This window comes from Boleophthalmus pectinirostris, unplaced genomic scaffold (assembly GCF_026225935.1).
Source record: "Boleophthalmus pectinirostris isolate CB_2022bp ecotype Guang Dong unplaced genomic scaffold, ASM2622593v1 HiC_scaffold_2, whole genome shotgun sequence".
NCBI classification, from domain to species: Eukaryota; Metazoa; Chordata; class Actinopteri; order Gobiiformes; family Gobiidae; genus Boleophthalmus; species Boleophthalmus pectinirostris.
The window spans coordinates 34,298,705-34,317,966 of record NW_026571152.1 but is presented as its reverse complement, the minus strand read 5'-3'; the positions used below and the strand labels follow the sequence as shown (position 1 = coordinate 34,317,966).

Sequence of the window (19,262 nt, the reverse complement as noted above, 5' to 3'; positions counted from 1 at the left end):
TGAAGGAGGACAAAACCAGAACTAAACCAGAACTGAACCAGGTCTAAACCACGACTGAACCAGGACTGAACCAGGACTAAACCAGGACTAAACCAGAACTGAAGGAGAACAAAACCAGGACAAAACCAGGACTGAACCAGGACTAAATCAGGACTACACCAGCACTACACCAGGACTACACTAGGACTACACCAGGACTAAACCAGGACTAAACCAGGTCAAACCCAGGCCTAATCTTGGACTTGAGAGTGAGAGAGAACCCCGAGCCATCCTAACACTCAGTGCTGGTTTAGGCCTGTTCAGACCTGGTTTAGACCTGGTTGAGTCCTGTTTTAGTCCTGTTTCAGTCTTGGTGTAGTCCTGTTTTAGTCCTGGTTTAGTTCTGGTTCAGTCCTGGTTTAGTCCTGGTTCAGTCCTGTTTTAGTCCTGGTTTAGTCCTGGGTCAGACGTGTTTTAGTCTTGTTTTAGGCCTGTTTTAGTCCCAGTTCAGACCTGGTTCAGTCCTGGTTTAGTCCTGTTTAGTCCCCGCTTAGTCCTGTTTTAGTCCTGTTTTAGTCCTGGCTTAGACCTGGTTTAGACCTAGTTCAGTCCTGGTTTAGACCTAGTTCAGTCCTGGTTCAGTCCTGGTCCCTCATGTCTCAGGTCACTATAGGTCAGTCCTGTAGATATCATGAGCCTGTGCAATTTGTTTTTACCTTTTCCAATAGCTCCAGTTTTACATTTAAGTTGTAATTATTTTATATTTGTAATTTTTTTTATATCTCACGTCGGGAGAAGTGGGTGGACGATGGACCTTTAATTATACAACACTCCTAACTTTTCATCATTCTGAAATTGATAGCTTTGTCTGCCCTTCAGCAATTTTTTGTCAGCCTCCTTCTTGGTTTTGCAATAATTATTTTGACACAGGAGATAGAGATGTTTGAGTCACTTGCTGAACAGCTAACCTACATTCTCACTCACTGGATACTTGGGCCGTGTCTTATTTCTCTTTCCTCACTTCCTTCTCCTTGATTCCTCGATTCTGCAGGAAATGAGTGAGGAAGTCCAACCCACAGAGGAGACACAGCGAAGAGAGAGGATATAAACTCTTCACCGAGAGCAATAAAGTTTGATTATTTTATCTGATTTCTGATCCTGAAGCTTCTCTCGTGTTTACTCCTTCACTCCGTGGTCTTCTTTGGGGCACCGATAATAAGACATATTTGATTGACAGCTGAAAAATGAAGGGTCGAGGAGAGGAGTCAAGGAGCGAGGAAAAGAATCGAGACGTGGCCTTGGTCCCTTCGTATCTGTCTAGTTCCTTTTACTTCCACATGAAAGACGAGAGAGCGTTGTGGTGTATACATAGACTGACCGACTGGACACAGATACATGTGACCGAACCCGAGCCTCCTGCTTCTGAAAACATTCTCCATATACAAATGTTATGTATTGATCTAATCCCTTGAAGGCTCATTTATCAATCTACTGTTTTAAATTAAAGTCTATTTTTAATGAAGTTATTTATATTGCTGCCAACTGTAGTGTACGTTACTGCAGTGAGTCTGGAGCACTCAGGTTAATTAAACAGATTTCTTGGGACCTTTGAGAGCACATTTGTGAAGAGGTTTTGCACTTTTGCTGCTAAAACTCAATTCAGACTGATAGATAGAGACATGTAGCCAGGCTGGTGCCACCTAGTGCCTCCGCTCAATTTCATTTCTCTCCTGCGACTAGGTCAGGAATCAGAATACACTATGTGAGGTGTTTGCAAGAACCCCGGAAGTTGTAGACCGCGCACCAACCAATCAGTGAAGAGCTGTGAAGCCATGACGTCAAACTCAAGCACCTGTCTGGGTCCCTTTTGTGGTACAGCACAAGAGTAAACAAAGTGGTCAAGATGGATGTAGACGAAGACATACATTCTGTGTTGGCAACGATTCCCGAGATCGAGGATTTAAAGCCAGAATAAAGAGAATGTTTATCAAGGGGAAAGACGTTATTGCCCTTCTTTCTATGTCACGACCAAATAGCAGCGATTGGTTACATAAAAAAAGTACATGCCTACCGTCGAGCAAATCCTAATGCTGCGAGGTCAGACGGTTTCCATGACGTGAAACCGGATGATGAATCAGGCTAAGAGACATGCACATCCAATAAAAATTGTGTGCTGGGCTCAAAGATAAAAATGTACAAAAGAAGAAAGAGAACCGTACTGCAGTTCTTTGAAGCTCCCAGATGTTTATTTCAATGACTGAAGCACAGCTTGACCCGACATGTCACACTGTGGTGTCAGTGATATAAAAAAATTGGGAGCTTCAAAGAAGTGCAGTGAAGATCTCTTTATTCTTCTGAAAAACTAAATTCAGACACAAAGGTAAAAGTAATTATTAAACAGGGTTCTCATCATCAAACAAGTATCATTTTGTAAATTCAATGAAAGTTTTGGAAAAGTTATGGAATTTTAATATCTCATTCATGCAACTACATCGTTCTGTGAAGTTCTCATTAGACTATTATGATTATTTCCAAATGTTTGCGCCTTTTGTTTAAAATAGACGACAATAAATCCACTGACAGGATTTTGAATGTTAAAAAACTATAAAACCAAACCATAAGGTTAACGTTTTGTATTTAGTCCTAAAAGTCTGATCAATTCTACACATGTAGGTGCCGTAAAGTCCTGGGAAATTCACTTTAGGTCATGAAAAAGTCATGGAAAAGTTTTGAAAAAAAAATTTATCAGTGAAAAAGAGTGGAAACCTTGATTAAAACTAAGAATGCGCAATACAGCATTCGCCTTTCGTAATTATCTATTAAGTGGTGGACGTTTAATCACTCTAAATGTTCGCTCTGAAGCATTGTAATGAATATATTGTGAATTCTATTGTATATTTTCTGTTTGATCATTTCATGTCGTAGTCTATTCAGATTTTAAAATATTTAGTAACAGTTATTTCTCATGTTTTTTTTTTTTTTAAGGTGCACAACTAAAATTTCTTGTGGAGAATCCAGTATCTGCTTGTCTTCATGGAAATGTTATTGCTTTGTCTAGAATGTTCCACAGTATAAAAAGTATAAAATCCATCTATCGAGAGGGAGACAGGCAGGTTACAGCACTACACTACATTACAAGTCAGATCTGTGGAGAGTCGCCCCTATTCACAGAAGGAATGATTATATTTTTGAGAAATAGAAACACCTGTAATGGATAAATACTAGATGGATTTGTTTAATGTCACATCATGGAACATTCCAGGCAAAGCAACAACATCACCATGGAGATAAGAAGGAAGCAGACCCTCCACCGGGAAAGTTACGCAGTGCACCTTTAAATTCTAATATCATAGTTTTTGGGGTTTGGTCATTTCTATTCAACTTTTGAGTCGAAAATTCTGATAATCAAGGAACTTAATGTCCCTGAAGTGTCACTTATGATTGAATATTCTGTTCTGTGCCAATTAAAGACATGGGTGAATAAATGAGAAATCAATATAAAATAGATTTCTTGGCCAAATATAAACTAATAATTACTCATTGTTTACAAATATCAGTTTTATGCCTCTTTAATGATCCATGTTTTCTGTGTGTTTCCAGATGCTACGATCACAGAGGGAGGGGAGAACTTCAGCCAGGGCCAGAGGCAGCTCTTCTGTTTGGCCCGAGCCTTCGTCCGAAAGAGCAGCATCCTCATCATGGACGAAGCCACGGCGTCCATCGACATGGCAACGGTCAGTTCACAGAGTTACCATGGTCACAGAACTAAACCAGGACTAAACCAGAACTAAACCAGGACTGAATCAGGACTAAACCAGGACTGAAACAGGACTAAACTAGGTCTAAACCAGGACTGAATCAGGACTAAACCAGGACTGAACCAGAACTAAACTAGGTCTAAACCAGGACTGAACCAGGACTAAACCAGAACTAAACCAGAACTGAACCAGAACTGAACCAGAACTGAACCAGGACTGAACCAGAACTAAACCAGGACTGAATCAGGACTAAACCAGGACTGAACCAGGACTAAACTAGGTCTATACCAGGACTGAACCAGGACTAAACCAGAACTAAACCAGAACTGAACCAGGACTGAATCAGGACTAAACCAGGACTAAACTAGGTCTAAACCAGGACTGAACCAGGACTAAACCAGAACTGAACCAGAACTGAACCAGGACTGAACCAGGACTGAACCAGGACTAAACCAGGTCTAAACCAAAATTGACCCAGGTCTAAAACAGGTCTAAACAAGGTCTAAACCAGGCCCAAACCAGGACTAATCTTGGACTAGAACTTGGAATCTAGGACCGCCCCTGAGAGAACTCCGAGCACCTGGAACATTGTGTCTATAAGGCGTGATCAGGCGTCAGCTGCAGTTCGCCCCGTGGAGCGTGGAGTTCTGAGCCGGTCCTTTCGCTCTCGGTCACCCGACGGTCTACGTGGGCGCGTCTCCGGCGTTTCACCGCTACTCATATCTCAGTGATTTTAACAAATTTGTATAAAGAAAAACCCACCACTTCAATCAAATTTTTTCCCCTGTAATGCCGAACATTACTGCGTTACAGGAAAAAGCAATGCATTACAGTAATTCGTTACTTTTATAACGCAAAACTGCTATTAGGGATGTAACAATAACCGAAATATCGTGATATCGTATCGTCAAAAGTCTCACAATAATATCGTGGGGGCTCACAATATATTGAATTACAAGCTTCTTTGCTTAATTTTATTTTTTTTTGTCATTCACTTTTTATTGGGTTTTTATCTTGTAAAAATAAACAACATTCAAACAGTAAGAACAAAACAAGACAGTGGGGGCAGATAAACAGATATAACTACTTTATACAAAGTCAGGTCTTCTTGTCTTTACATACCGCAACCATTTTGACCAATAGGTTTCAAATATGTCACTTTGTAACTTCAATTTAAATGTGATCCTTTCCATTTAAAAAAATGCTAAATATCAAGTCTATCCATTCATCCAATGTAGGTGTCTCCTGTCCAAGCCACTTCCGAGTTACTCCTTTCTTGGCAGCCACCAGCAATACTCCCATCAAGTATGAATCTGCTTTAGAAAGGTGCAACGAAACAAAATCTCCCAAATACATTATTTTAAAATCATATTGAATCTTCCTTTTAAAGACCATTTCCAGTATCCCTTTGCTTAATTTTTAATAGTAGCAATAACTAGTAAACATCGGAAACTACATATCCCATGATTCATTTCAGCTCAGACAACACGAAGAGATATGTTTCACTTGAATTCTTGTGATTATGAAGGAAATAATTCACACCAAAATCTTATCAAGGTATTTTAAAAGCAAAAAATGTTCCTATCTACAATTATATCAGCCTCTCTAAAATATCGCAATAAATATGGTACCGTGAGATGCATATCGTGATAATATCGTAACAAGAGATTTGGATATCATTACATCCATACTTTCCAGTGATATTTGTAGTGAAATTATGCTGGGAGTGTTCTTCATGTATCTTTAAATCCAGTTTTTCTTGAGTTTTCAGACAGTCTTTAGATTTTTTTTTTTGCTAGTGTTTACTAATATGTGTATTGCATCACCATGGCAACTCCTAAACACCATTAAACAGCACATTTTCAGGAGCTCTGAATCGATATGAGCATTAATGGTCCTTCTTAGGCCTTTGATTTGCAACGAAAAACTGAGAGAGACTAAATGAAAAACTGTTGGGGAATGCTAGGTAGCTTCTGTCTGTAAATTAGGGTGACCAGATGTCCTTATTTACCCGGAACAGTCTTAGTTTTGAGTCTTGTGTCCCCTGTCCCAGCAGATTTATCCAAAACTATTGATTTGTCCAAGTTTTATACAAGAAATGTCCCAAGTGTCCTTAGTTTTGACCAATTTGATCCCTGCCAACAGTAAAGAGAGGCATAGGTTTTAGAGATGTAACAATAACTTAAATATCGTGATATCGTATCATCAAAGTTCTCACAATAATATCGTAGACCATCACAATATATCGAATTACAAGTCGCTTTGCTTAAATTAAGAGTTATGGTGCAGCAATGACTAAAAAAAACTACATAGGCCATGATCCTTTGCTCCATTTCAGTGTCGACTACAAGAAGAAATAACAGTTCTAAGCACTTTTAAGTCTTAGTTCTTTGGATTAAGTTTTGTCAAGGCATTTTAAGAGGAAAAAGTAGCAGTAATAATTTTGTTGCCTCTACAAAATACGCACTAAATATCGTACCGTGAGATGTATATCGTGAAAATATCGTACAGAGAGATTTGGGTACTGTTACAACTCTAATCGTGAGCTTTCCCACAATATTGCAATAAATAAATCGTGAGGTTCATATCGTGATCGTTGGTTGAGGTAAAATACAGAAAAGCTGCTTAAAAATCAACAAAACACAAAGAAAATGTGGCTATACTCACGCACTTTAGTCATGGATGGTCCAAGTCCAGAACAATTTTCTTTAATTAGGCACTTATTTCACAGTTTTATTATTACCAACCAACACAAATCAGGGGTGTCCCAGTTTTTTATTCTGAAATTCTGGTCACCCTATATAAGAGAAACTTGTTTTACAGCACAAATGAGCTCACATGTTGTAGTTCCAGCTAAGTCGGTTCTTTTTGGTCAAATTGTGTTAGAATAAAAGCTCAGATTAAAGTCTAAAAAAAAGCGTCAAGACAAAGCAGAGCCTCCCGTTAGCGTCACAGCCCCAGGGAATGTGGATGGCGTCAGCTGCACAGCATCAATACGACGAGGAGGTTAAAGGAGGTGACCCTTTGACGGGAGAGAAAAGACACTTTACACATCCACATGAACAACAACGCTGAGAAAATTACAGGGTTCATGTGTTGTCATGACGATGGAGAAGCGTCAGAAAAACAACCGAATGAGTAAAAGATCCGTTTCCATTGTCAGTGAACACAAACCGATTAGTCAGTCGATAGTAATTTAAATTAAATTATTACAACTCTGGTAAAAGGACTACACGAGAAAATTATAGAACTTGTACAATTTGCAGTTAAAAATAGACAATGTTATGTAATTAGAAAGAGATTTAGACACATTTAGATTTTAGATATTGTTTTCTAAGGCATATTTGTGGTTGATTTGAAGTTATAGTTCACAAAGGAGGGCGCAGTGTCGTCTTTCTATCAATATTTCCCAGTGACAACACGCTGAGGGTGTTCTACATGTAGTTCTAATGGTGGAATGTTCAGGAATCACCGTGGAGATGCAATGTACACATTAGCAAATAGTGGCCAAAAAAAAAGTTTTAAGATTGTCTGAAAACTCAAGAAAAAAACTGCACCTTTTCAGGAGCCTGTGATAAATACGAGGGGAGCGTGTCTATGTTCCCTCATTTGTAAGGTTTTTTTTTTGTTGTTGTTTTTTTTCCAAAATTAGGCACTATGTTCCCACATTCCACTTATCATCAGTTTGCATCAGATTTTATCCCCATTTGTCCCAATTTGGTCGTCAATTACACCCAACCTACTATCCAACAGCAGGACTAGACAACAGATGTAATGAAGAGGTCACGGTGCAAAGGACACTATGTTGAAATGATTCTGAATCATCCCTTTAAATATCGTATACAAATAAAAATGACTTGACTTAGAGTTTCATTTTGAGAAAAATCTCAGAAATAAGAAAAATCAAAAGGGAACATAGGACTGTGGGAACATAGAGCTGAGGGAACATACAGCTGTGAGAACATAGAGCTGTGAGAACATAGAGCTGTGAGAACATAGAGCTGTGGGAACATAGAGCTGTGAGAACATAGATCTGTGAGAACATAGAGCTGTGAGAACATAGAGCTGTGAGAACATAGAACTGAGGGAACATAGAGCTGTGAGAACATAGAGCTGTGAGAACATAGAGAGAACATAGTGAGAACATAGAGCTGTGAGAACATAGAGAACATAGAGCTGTGAGAACATAGAACTGAGGGAACATAGAGCTGTGAGAACATAGAGCTGTGAGAACATAGAGCTGTGAGAACATAGATCTGTGGGACCATTGCGCTGACCCCAATACAAATGTTCATGGTCCTGTTTAGGTGTTTGATTTTTGGTTTTCATGTCATGTGACAGTGACTTGTTTAACAGCACAAATCAGCTCACCTGTTGTAGTTCTAACTAAAAAAAACTAAATAAGGCCTAAATAGGAAAATTACAGGACTTGCTGTCAAAAAAAAAAAAAACCTTATGTAATTAGAAAGAGTCATATTTGTAATTGATTAGCAACTATAGTTCACAAAGAAGAGTGCAGTTTTGTCTTTCTGTTGACATTCAGCAGTGAGAACTGGGGGGTGCTCTACATGTATCTCTATTGGTGGAAGCAGTTGCCATGGTGACACAACGCTCATATTAGCAAATGGTAAATGGTCACATTTCCACCTTTGAATGCTTTACAACAAGGAACCACTCCCCCATTCACACACACATTCATTCACCAGTGCACACAGACACCAGGGGGGAGGAGAGTTAAGTGTCTGTGGGTGAACCTGTGGGTCAGTGGGTCAAACCACTTAACCAATGATGTTTATGTGAGCTACTGTCGCCCAAGATAAGAAGTTAGCTGTGATTTAGAGAAATAAGGATCGATATTGGAATTTTATTTACTGGATCAGTGCCACAGACTACAGACATAGGCAACTGTCACCCTGATAAGTCTGAAAATATGATCAATATGAGCCTTCATGGTCCTGTTCAGGTGTTTGATTTATATTTTATGTGACAGTGACTTGTTTAATACCACAAAATCGGCTCACCTGTTATAGTTAAAACTAAATAATAGGCCTAAATAAGAAAATTATAGGACTTGCTGTTAAAAAAAAAAAAAAATATATATATATATATATATATATATATATATATATATATATATATATATATATATATATATAAAATTAGAATCACCGTCATATTTGTAATTGCTTAGCAGTTATAATTCACAAAGGAGAGTGCAGTTTTGTCTTTCTGTTGACACTTAGCAGTGAGAACTGGGGGGTGCTCTACATGTATCTCTATTGGTGGAAGCAGTTGCCATGGTGACACAACATTCATAGTAGCAAATGGTAAATGGTCACATTTCCACCTTTGAGGCACTCGAAACGCTTTACAAAAAGGAACCACTCACCCATTCACACACACATTGATTCACCAGTGCACACAGACACCAGGGGGGAGGAGGGTTAAGTGTCTTGTCCAAGGACACAACAACAGCATTCATCTGTGGGAGCTGGAATCACACCACCAACCTGTGGGTCAGTGGATCAAACCGCTCAACCAGTGATGTTTATGTGAGCTACTGTCGCCCAAGTTAAGAAGTTAGCTGTGTTTTAGAGAAATAAGGATCGATATTGGAATTTAATTTACTGGATCAGTGCCACAGACTACAGACATAGACTACGGTCACCCCGATAACTCTGAAAATATGATCAATACGAGCCTTCATGATCCCGTTCAGGAGTTTGATTTTATGTGACGGTGAATAGTTCCAGCTGAGTCCATTTTTTATGGTGAGAGTGTGTTAAAACAATGCTCAGAGTAAAGCCTCATTTGAGTAACAGAGCTGCAGACAGAGCGGTGCCTCTAGTTAGCTCCACCCCAATAGTCATACTCCTCAATAGTTTGATATAACGTTCGTCTGTCAGGCCAAACTCATAGTAAGACGAGTTTGGCTTTAGTTTAAAATTAGAGTCCCGCATGAGAAACCTGATACTTGATACGGCGCCCCTAGTGGTCATATAAGGGTAAAGGTAAAACTTGTCTTTATAAACCCATTTAAAATATTTTCTGCTGCCATGGTTACGCAGGTCAAGTTGTTTTGAAAGCGCTTGTGCAGAGGAGACGTTTAAAAAGAAAGCAGGAGGAGTGAAAGGAAAGGACACAAGTAGCTCAGAGCCTGGGGGGTAAATCAGGGACAAAAGAAACTGACTTCTTATTTAAAGCCGCTCTTCAGACTGACCGGTCACTTACATAGACATTTGTATTGGACACAGCTACGACAGAACAGCCCTGAGGAGGAGGAGGACGAGGCTTTTAATCAGGGAACACAGAGAAAGAGATAGAAGAAAAGGTTATTCAATGATTTTGAATGAGTTTTTCTACAGTGCAGGATTAAAAAAGCTCATATTACACTATTTTCTGATCTGTTATAATGTTTCCTCATCACAAACTTACCTGGAGTTGTGTTTTGTTTTATTCACACATGTTTAGGCTGAGTTCCTTTCGAAATCTGAAAACTGTGTTCTACCTTCTGATGTAATGGAGCGCTCCACTGTGTTTTTAAACTCCATACACCTTCACTATAATCATTTGGATGATTTCTGCCCTGGAATTGTCTATTTCTACTGAACAAAAGATAAAAGGAGCTGTTGAAATCGAAAACTATCACTATATGACATCACAAGATAGAACAGAGCGTTTTGAGCTTTGGAGCTACTATAGTAGACATGTCAAACTCAGGTTCAGGGCCCAAATTTGGCCCCAAATTTGATTATATTCGGCCCACGGGATTATATCAAATATGTATTAAAGCTGCCTGCTGGCTACAGATAGACTATAGAGACATTGTTTATTTAAAATTTTGTTAAATTATGCTTGTTCTGGATTCAATGTTTAAGTAAAACTATTGTTAAACATTTATTTTAATAACAGAAGGTTTAACATTACAATTTCGAAAGAAGAGAAAACATGCAGATGTTGTTGAAATTTTTCAGTAAATAAAAACTGGTACTGGGCCAAACTAAATAATTTTGTCCCTCTGTGAATTTGAGTTTGACACCCCTGCAGTATAGCATCAGTAAAGAAAGGTTGGAACAGGAAATCCATAAGAACATAAAAAATTTATATATAGAAAAAGTTGCTTAATCTGCTTTGTTTTCAAGCTTCAATCTGATTTTTATTTGTTATTTTTGTTTAATATTCATTATATTTATGCTTATGTCTCATGCACAAACTCCTTTATTTCTGTAAATGTTATTTTAATGTAATTAAAATAAAGCTTTGGAGATGTAGACAAAGTGTTACTCTAGTATGAGTAAATAAATACAAAACACAACTCTGGGTCTGTTTTTGAGGAGGTAACAACATTATAACATGACTTAAAGCTCACAAGAGTCAGTTTTGGGCAAAAATAGTTAATATTATTATGTTATATATAACTATAATAATAAGGTTTATTTATTTTATTTTTCGTTGTTTTATCATTTTTAGCTTTAGGCATTTTAACACTTTTTATTTATTGTTTTTAATTATGATTTACGTACTTGAGAAACTGTCATGTTTATAAAATGTGGTATAAAAATAAAGTGGATTGGACCTTTAATCAAATAGTCATCACATTCCTACTCTTTTTCCTGTGCGCACATGTAAAAGTAATTCCAAACCTTGTTCATTTTCCTCTTTATTCCCACAGGAGAGCATCTTGCAGAAGGTAGTGATGACTGCGTTTGCTGACCGGACAGTAGTTACTATAGCAGTGAGTATCTCCTTACATCGACCCTTACACCGTTGCAGCATTACAGCATTACGTCTGTGCTGTAGATCCTCTGCGGGAGCTCTCCTCTGCGGGAGCTCTGACCTTCTCTAAACGAGCACGGCACATGTTCTGAGATGAGATTACACAGAGGAGAAGGTTAGAACAAAGCTGGACGGGGCGCTGGACGGAGCTCGGTGACGCCAGATGTTCAGGCCAAATGTTACAGATACTCCACACACACGGGCCAAAAGGGGGAAAAGTCCTCTTGGTGTCACCTTGAAGACTTAAAGGTGCACTGCGGAACTTTTCTGGTGGAATATTTGAATGTTCCACGGCATGAGATTATTTTATCATGACATATCCATCTGGTATTTATTGATTACGGGTGTTTTTATTGAGCAAAAATACAATAATTCCTTCTGTGAATAGGAGCGACTCTCCACAGGACCAGGACTAAAACCAGGTCTAAACTAGATCTAAACCAGGACTAAACCAGGACTAAAACCAGGTCTAAACTAGATCTAAACCAGGACTAAAACCAGGTCTAAACTAGATCTAAACCAGGACTAAAACCAGGTCTAAACTAGATCTAAACCAGGACTAAACCAGGACTAAAACCAGGTCTAAACCAGGACTAAAACCAGGTCTAAACTAGATCTAAACCAGGACTAAACCAGGACTAAAACCAGGTCTAAACTAGATCTAAACCAGGACTAAAACCAGGTCTAAACTAGATCTAAACCAGGACTAAACCAGGACTAAAACCAGGTCTAAACTAGATCTAAACCAGGTCTAAACCAGGACTAAAACCAGGTCTAAACTAGATCTAAACCAGGTCTAAACCAGGACTAAACCAGGACTAAAACCAGGTCTAAACTAGATCTAAACCAGGTCTAAACCAGGACTAAACCAGGATTAAAACCAGGTCTAAACTAGATCTAAACCAGGACTAAACCAGGACTAAAACCAGGTCTAAACTAAATCTAAACCAGGACTAAACCAGGTCTAAACTACATCTAAACCAGGTCTAAACTACATCTAAACCAGGTCTAAACTACATCTAAACCAGGACTAAACTAGATCTAAACCAAGTCTAAACCAGGACTAAAACCAGGTCTAAACTAGATCTAAACCAGGACTAAAACCAGGTCTAAACTAGATCTAAAACAGGTCTAAAACCAGGACTAAACCAGGACTAAATCATGCTGCGTGGACGTGTCTCTTCTTCTATCAATAATATTTTTAATACGGTTCAGTAAAGTCTGCTAAAAGAAAATAAAAAGCCCAAACAAAACATCTTATGTTACAATTTCCTCGTCTTTGCTTCTCTACAGCAAATCAAGTAATCCAAAGTATTCAGATTACATTACTCACCTAAAGTAATTTAATGGATTACGTTACAAACGACATTTTGAGGTATGTAATCTGTAATCTGTAGGGGAATAAATTTTAAAAGTAACCTTCTCAACACTGACTATAAGAACCAAAACGCTCCATGCACGTTCACGTCACAAACCAGGAAGATGTTTGGAAAGATGCGATTACAACTTCCAGGTGTAAACCAGGTGACAAATCCTGCAAAATGTCTGCCTCTCTCTATATGCATCTGTGCCTGTCTCTCCTATCTCCTACTATTGCACTTAAATCTCGAGGTATTTCGGTATGTTCTCGCTGGATCTCCGCGTCGCAAGATCACATGGGTCCACTAAACCAATCATTGTTACGCTCTCGGTGACGCCCAGTTTTCTTCATCTACATGTCATTGAAGCATTCCGTTATGTTTGGCAAATCAACAATTACAACCGTACCTCAGTTTTCATCATTTCCCCACTGAAGAAGAGAAGTAGAAGAGATGAGGCGCCAAATTCAAGATGATTCCAAACAGCACATACGTTTTCAGTCTTCATTTTACCGCTGATCACATTTACCACATTCGTTCGGTAACTACCATAGACTGTGTAAAGAAGTGGACTAAGCAAGTGTGACGTCACCCACAGCGTTCAGCTCCAATCAGAAGACCCTCCTGTTGCCATGGTTACAGGAGCAAATCTAGAGCCAGGCTTCATATTTGGAAATCCGACCGCGAATATCATAGCAACCACAAGAGCCGATCATGACTGAGATCGTTAAATGTGCCCGCCCTTCTCGCCGGAAAGTGGGAAGGGAAGTGTTACGACCCAGCTCTGCTAGGGACAGGGAAGTAACAAAAATAAAACCAAGATGTAAAATGGAATAAATTAAATCATGTTTAATTAACGGGGTGTAAAAGGTAAATTAACAAAAGACTAAATATATGAATGAAACAAAACTCAACTCTTGATCTGTTTATGATCAGGTAATAACATTAAAACATGACTTAAACCTCACAAGAGTCAATTTTGCCTAATACAGAACCTCGAACGCCGGATTTACGCTGACTCCAAGAGCTGCGTGGTACTTACTTCTAGTATTTGACTCAGCAACGTGGTTTTATGTTCAACGATAATTCATGTGTAATGACCTGAAAACCGCTCCAAGATAGATTTCTTGCGTCTCACCCGCTCCGCCGAGGTCAGTGTGGCAGGAGCAGAGGTCAGAGGTCAGTGTGACAGGGCGTATTGGTTTTGACGACTTTCTAAATCCTGCTCCCACGTGAGTCACAAACCGCATCTGCAATCAGTAACATTACAACATAACATCATATTTATTTAAAGGGACAGTTCGGAATTTTGGACATAGGACCTCGTTTCCTCGTGAGCCAGAGTGTTGGAGACGTGTGGAGACACTTTTTTAAATATTCCATCCAGTCCTTGTATTTGTAGAGGTCGCTGGTGTTAGGCTAGTGCATGTCAATGGCCATAGTTATCCTGCCACTAAAACAGTCTTACCCACTAAACAAATCACCTGAAGCAAATCTATTATTACACCAGACTGTTGACGTAAATGTCTGCGTTGATAGAATAATTTTAGAAGTAAAACCAACCTTGAATTTGAAGGATTTATGTCTGAGCAGCAGCAGTGAGTTGTACTTCCTGATAGAAAGCTCGGCAGCGGCGGACTGATATATGAGAAAATAGTCCCTCAACATGCGACGATTCATGTGATGCAAGTTCAGTTTTATTTATTATTTTATAATAAATAAAACCCTAACCCTAACCCTAACCCTAACCCTAAAATCTGTACTGACTGTTGTTTTTCTTCCTTCAGCATCGCGTTCACACCATTCTAAACGCCGACCTGGTGATTGTGATGAAGAGGGGGATCATTCTGGAGTACGACAAACCCCAGGCCCTGTTGGAGCGGGAGGACAGCGTCTTTGCCTCCTTCGTGCGCGCTGACAAGTAGCACAAAAGACCAAGAGCTCAATCCAATACATTCAAAGTGCAATTGTCCCATGGAACATATAATATATATTTCTTTTACTTTTTAACCATGTTGTATTATATTTGTACATACAAATGTTAAGTCTTTATTAATAAAATATAAATGATCACTGAAGTGCTGCATTTGCTTCAAGAAGTAATCAGTGTTTGTTTTAGAATGTGATTAAAAAGGGCTACGATGTTTTCTCTTCTATGTGACAATCTTGTTTCTTGTTTCTTCATCGCAAACAGACCTGGAGTTGGGTTTTAACTTTGTCTTAAACACTTGTGATGTCATGAGTAACACAGGAAGTGCTCCACTGTGTTTTTAAACTCCACATACCTTCACTAGAATCAGTTGGATAATTTCAGCTCTGGAATTTCCAAATGTGAAATCTCAACATTTACCTGCAACAAAAGAAGAAGAAAAGTCTTGCTGGCGGCTCTGCATCATAATTCTCTCCTCAACAAAAGGCGACATGCACTGACCTCACAATCATCTATTTACCCACATGCTCACGCACGTTCTCACGCCCCCTGTAGGTGGAATCAGGTAAGATCTAATAACACGGACTAGAGTGACAGCAGAAATTAAACAATATAAATATATTTCTGTGGATTTTCTTTAAACATAATTTCACTTTTGGTAGTTGTGCACTGGTGAGTGTGACGCTCTGGTTTGGTTTACAAACGCGTCCCTCGTTATGGTTTAACTGCGGTTTAGTAGAGGACTATATTTAGTCCGTTGTAGCCTATATAATTTGCGCAGTGGCTGTGTGTGGGCAGCGGCACAAGAGCCCACACAGCCACGGCTCAGTTCTCTTATTGTACCACTGCAGTCTCATTGAAGCAGGCGAAGGGGAGCGGGGAGAAGAGCGAGAGGCGCGGAGGGAGGAAGGGAGGGCCGGGGGCAGCTCACGTTACGATCGCGTACAGTCGGCGACGAGCTGCGCCACAAAGGATGTCACTTCACCCGAAGATGACACACAACTGAATAAATGCTTTAGAAACATTAAGGTGTAGAGAGGGTAAATTATAGCAGTGATAATGAGACAGGTGCATGTGGTACAGTTTGCCCCGCACAGACGTGAGTGACGGGGGCAGCTGGCGCTCTGGACGGGACTCTTCTCATGGGACTTAGCGCTCGTGGAGTGCCCGATTTTAGAGCAACGTGAGGAGCGCACATACCTCCAGAAGCAAGCGACAGGACGCGCGCCCGACAGCTGCCTCGGGCTAGAGGAGAGCCGGGCTTCAGTCGGACCGTGAGTACTATGGGAGCGCTATGTTGTCCCGGAAAGGAATTATTCCTGAGGACTATCTGCTGACCCGTTTGGCCGAGGATGTGCTGCAGCCCAAGTTCAAGACAAAGGCGCGTAAAGCTCGGTTCGTGGCCAAAAACGGGGTGTGTAACGTTGCACACACGAATATTCGGGAACAGGGCCGATTCCTCTTGGACGTCTTCACAACTTTAGTGGACTTAAAATGGATCCACACGCTCATTATTTTCACCATGTCGTTCCTGTGCAGCTGGCTGCTATTTGGCATGGTGTGGTGGCTCGTGGCCTTTGCGCACGGAGATTTACACCAACAGGACGATACCTTTGTGCCGTGCGTCACGGACATTCACTCGTTCTCCTCGGCCTTTCTGTTCTCCATTGAGGTTCAGGTGACTATAGGTTTCGGGGGTCGGATGGTCACAGAGGAGTGCCTGTCCGCCATCATCATCCTCATAGTGCAGAACATAGTGGGGCTCGTGATAAACGCCATCATGCTTGGCTGTATCTTCATGAAGACCGCGCAGGCGAACCGGCGCGCGGAGACGCTCATCTTCAGCAAACACGCCGTCATCTCCGTGCGTAACAACAAACTGTGCTTCATGATGCGCATCGGAGACCTGCGCAAAAGCATGATCATCAGCGCCACCGTGCGCATGCAGGTGGTACGGCGCACGAGCACGCCGGAAGGGGAGATGGTGCCCCTGGACCAGATTGATATCCACATGGACAACCCCGTGGGCACCAATGGCATCTTCCTCGTGTCTCCCCTCATCATCTGCCACGTCATCGAAAAGAGCAGTCCCCTCTACGAACTGTCCGCGAGCGACCTTCTGCACGAGGAGCTGGAGGTGATCGTGGTGCTCGAGGGAGTCGTGGAGACCACAGGAATCACCACTCAGGCCCGGACGTCCTATCTGTCTGAAGAAATCCTGTGGGGGCAGCGCTTCGTGCCCACAGTGTCTGAGGAGGACGGCATGTACGCGGTGGATTACTCCAAGTTTGGGAACACGGTCAAAGTGCCCACCCCCTGCTGCAGCGCCAAGAAACTGGATGAAGTGGGAGGGATAATGCAGTTTAGACTCACGGAGGGTTTGTCCCCCAGGGCGTCAGTACGGAGGAGGCGAGGGGCCGCTTCACGGCGCTCCAAGGTAGAAAGTCCTTGAACGCACCACGCGGCATAGGTAATAATGCTAAGGACGAGACAATAGACAATACATCATGTTTATATTTATTACTGCAGAGAGTAAAGCCAGAGTAGATGTAGCTTTTGCACAGCAGCACGTGTTCTCAGGGGTCATAGTTCAATGAGGCTGGAATGTTTTCTACATAATCACAGCGCATGCGTCAGAATAAATAAATGTCATGCCTTTTAAATGTGTGGAGTTTTTTTTCTTTTTCTTTTTACTGAGACTGTTTGGTGCGTTCATATGCACAGGTCAGACTGTGGTGTAGTCACTGCGTATTGACTTAATTAAAAAAATAAAAATAAAAAATACCGATGCCCAAATTAGGTACAATAATCAGTGCCACCTCTCAACAGACAACATCACAGTGAAAAAGAGTTATTAGTTTAAAAAAAACACAGACACACAATGGAATTTCTCTCTTTTATTAGATTATAATTTGCAGAGCTTAAAATATTAAATTGCTTTTAACTTAGTTAATAATTAAAATAGATAAAAACGAGAGCCAGAACTGAAGAACCCTGCAAAACAAAATTAAAATAAATAAAAGGAGAATTATATAAACCCAATTCCCCTCCATACAGAGGCTATAGCTGACAGAACCCGCTGGAGATTCTTTGTACAGTAAAGTCCAAGCAGACTGTGCATCTTCTATATGTGATGATACCATTATTGTTATTTCTCTACTAATTCTTCTCTGAAAATCTTTTTTAAAACAAATCTGGACACATAAAAACATGGGCTGGGTGTGTGTTTTTGCACTGGGAGGATGTGAGTGTGGCTGACCTCTCCTTCGGCCTGCAGACATCACCATGTCCTTGTCTTTCTGTGCTTCAGCTGCTCTCATAAACAACTCTCACATTAAATAACTAAATCACAATCTTAGACTGTCTTTTCTGGCTCTGCTACCTCTGTGTAGCATTCTCCAGTCTATGTCGCCCTCTACAGGCTGCTCAGGGGCTCTACATCAGGGCTGAGTTAACAGAGGGACTAGTACTACTGTATTAGACTACAGAGGATTGTGACGTCAGAACATGAATGAAACAGGGCGTATGAGCTCTCTCTGGCAGCAGTGACATTTCTCAGTTCTGTTCCTGAGTAGAAAGCGCTTTATCATCTCCAGATAAACAACCTTAACAGTGATTGGCTAGTTTTGCCCCATTAGGCAGTAACATGGCTCCCTATTGGCCAGCGCAGCGGCCATCAGTCTGCAGGACGAGGGGAAAGCTCCTCTCTACACAACTGTACAATAGTAGGTCTTAGCCAAGCAGAGCTCCCTGCACTGTATGTTAGGTAGAGGAGTCAGGGAGGCTACCTCCCCACTGAGAAATAAAGAGCAAAACTTCAACAAAAAAGTGAAACAAAACCAAAAATAAAATATACACATATTTTTTGTTCCTAGTTTAGATTGCAGAGAAGATGGGAGGGATTTGCCCCTGGAAGGAACGCTCACGCCATTTCCTGCTGGCGTGACAAACCCCTCCCTGCCGCCCCGAGCCTCAAAAGCCCACCCCAGCGCGAGGGCCGTGGTGACGTAGCGAGATATAAGGGAAGGTCTGAGTCCTGCTGGCTCCAGAGGCTGGGCCAGACTGTCTTCTCGTTCTCTATCAAAAGCGCAGAGCTGGGCTCATCTCTCTGTCACATGGTTTTGTGAAGAGGGGGAGGGGGCGGAGGCGGGGGCTGAGGGGGCTGGTGTGGGCGCCGGGGGCAAAGGGCTGCACAGGATTTCAGACAGGTCGTCCATGATACAGGTCTCCTTTGGGTCGACCAGGTTGAATTCCCTTACAAAAACGATGAAATGTGCGTACAGAGTGTTCAAGTGGCCTTGCAGGTCCAGAGCCACTGTCTCCTTAAAGTGCGCCCAGTAGAGGTGAGCCAGCACGTGGAACAGGTACCGGCAGATCTTCTTCACCAACGACTCAAATGAGTTTGGAAACTCTTTACCTGAGAAACAGAAACAGCCACAGTTAGAAATGATCAAAGGAAGT

General features: G+C 41.0%; 3 protein-coding genes across 7 annotated transcripts in view; 2 read left to right on the top strand and 1 right to left on the bottom strand.

Annotated features, from left to right (window-relative positions):
• Positions 1-14,796, top strand: part of abcc8 (ATP-binding cassette, sub-family C (CFTR/MRP), member 8) — a 169,310-nt gene extending 154,514 nt beyond the window's left edge. Inside the window, exons 35-37 of the mRNA XM_055155789.1 lie at positions 3,580-3,713; positions 11,410-11,472; positions 14,659-14,796. Coding sequence (XP_055011764.1) covers positions 3,580-3,713; positions 11,410-11,472; positions 14,659-14,796 — 335 coding nt within the window. The remainder of the gene's footprint in view (positions 1-3,579; positions 3,714-11,409; positions 11,473-14,658) is intronic.
• A 1,213-nt stretch (positions 14,797-16,009) lies between these two features.
• On the top strand, positions 16,010-17,464 carry kcnj11 (potassium inwardly rectifying channel subfamily J member 11). The gene has a single exon (XM_020931118.2). It carries the CDS (start codon positions 16,096-16,098, stop codon positions 17,251-17,253), a length of 1,158 nt encoding a protein of 385 aa, XP_020786777.1. The 5' UTR covers positions 16,010-16,095; the 3' UTR covers positions 17,254-17,464.
• Positions 17,465-17,683: 219 nt separating this feature from the next.
• mob2a (MOB kinase activator 2a) overlaps positions 17,684-19,262 on the bottom strand; it is a 145,088-nt gene continuing 143,509 nt past the window's right edge. For all 5 annotated transcript variants that reach the window (XM_055155806.1, XM_055155804.1, XM_055155802.1 and 2 more), the window contains exon 5: positions 17,684-19,218. In XM_055155806.1, the coding sequence (XP_055011781.1) occupies positions 18,902-19,218 (317 nt within the window). In that variant the 3' untranslated portion in view covers positions 17,684-18,901. The remainder of the gene's footprint in view (positions 19,219-19,262) is intronic.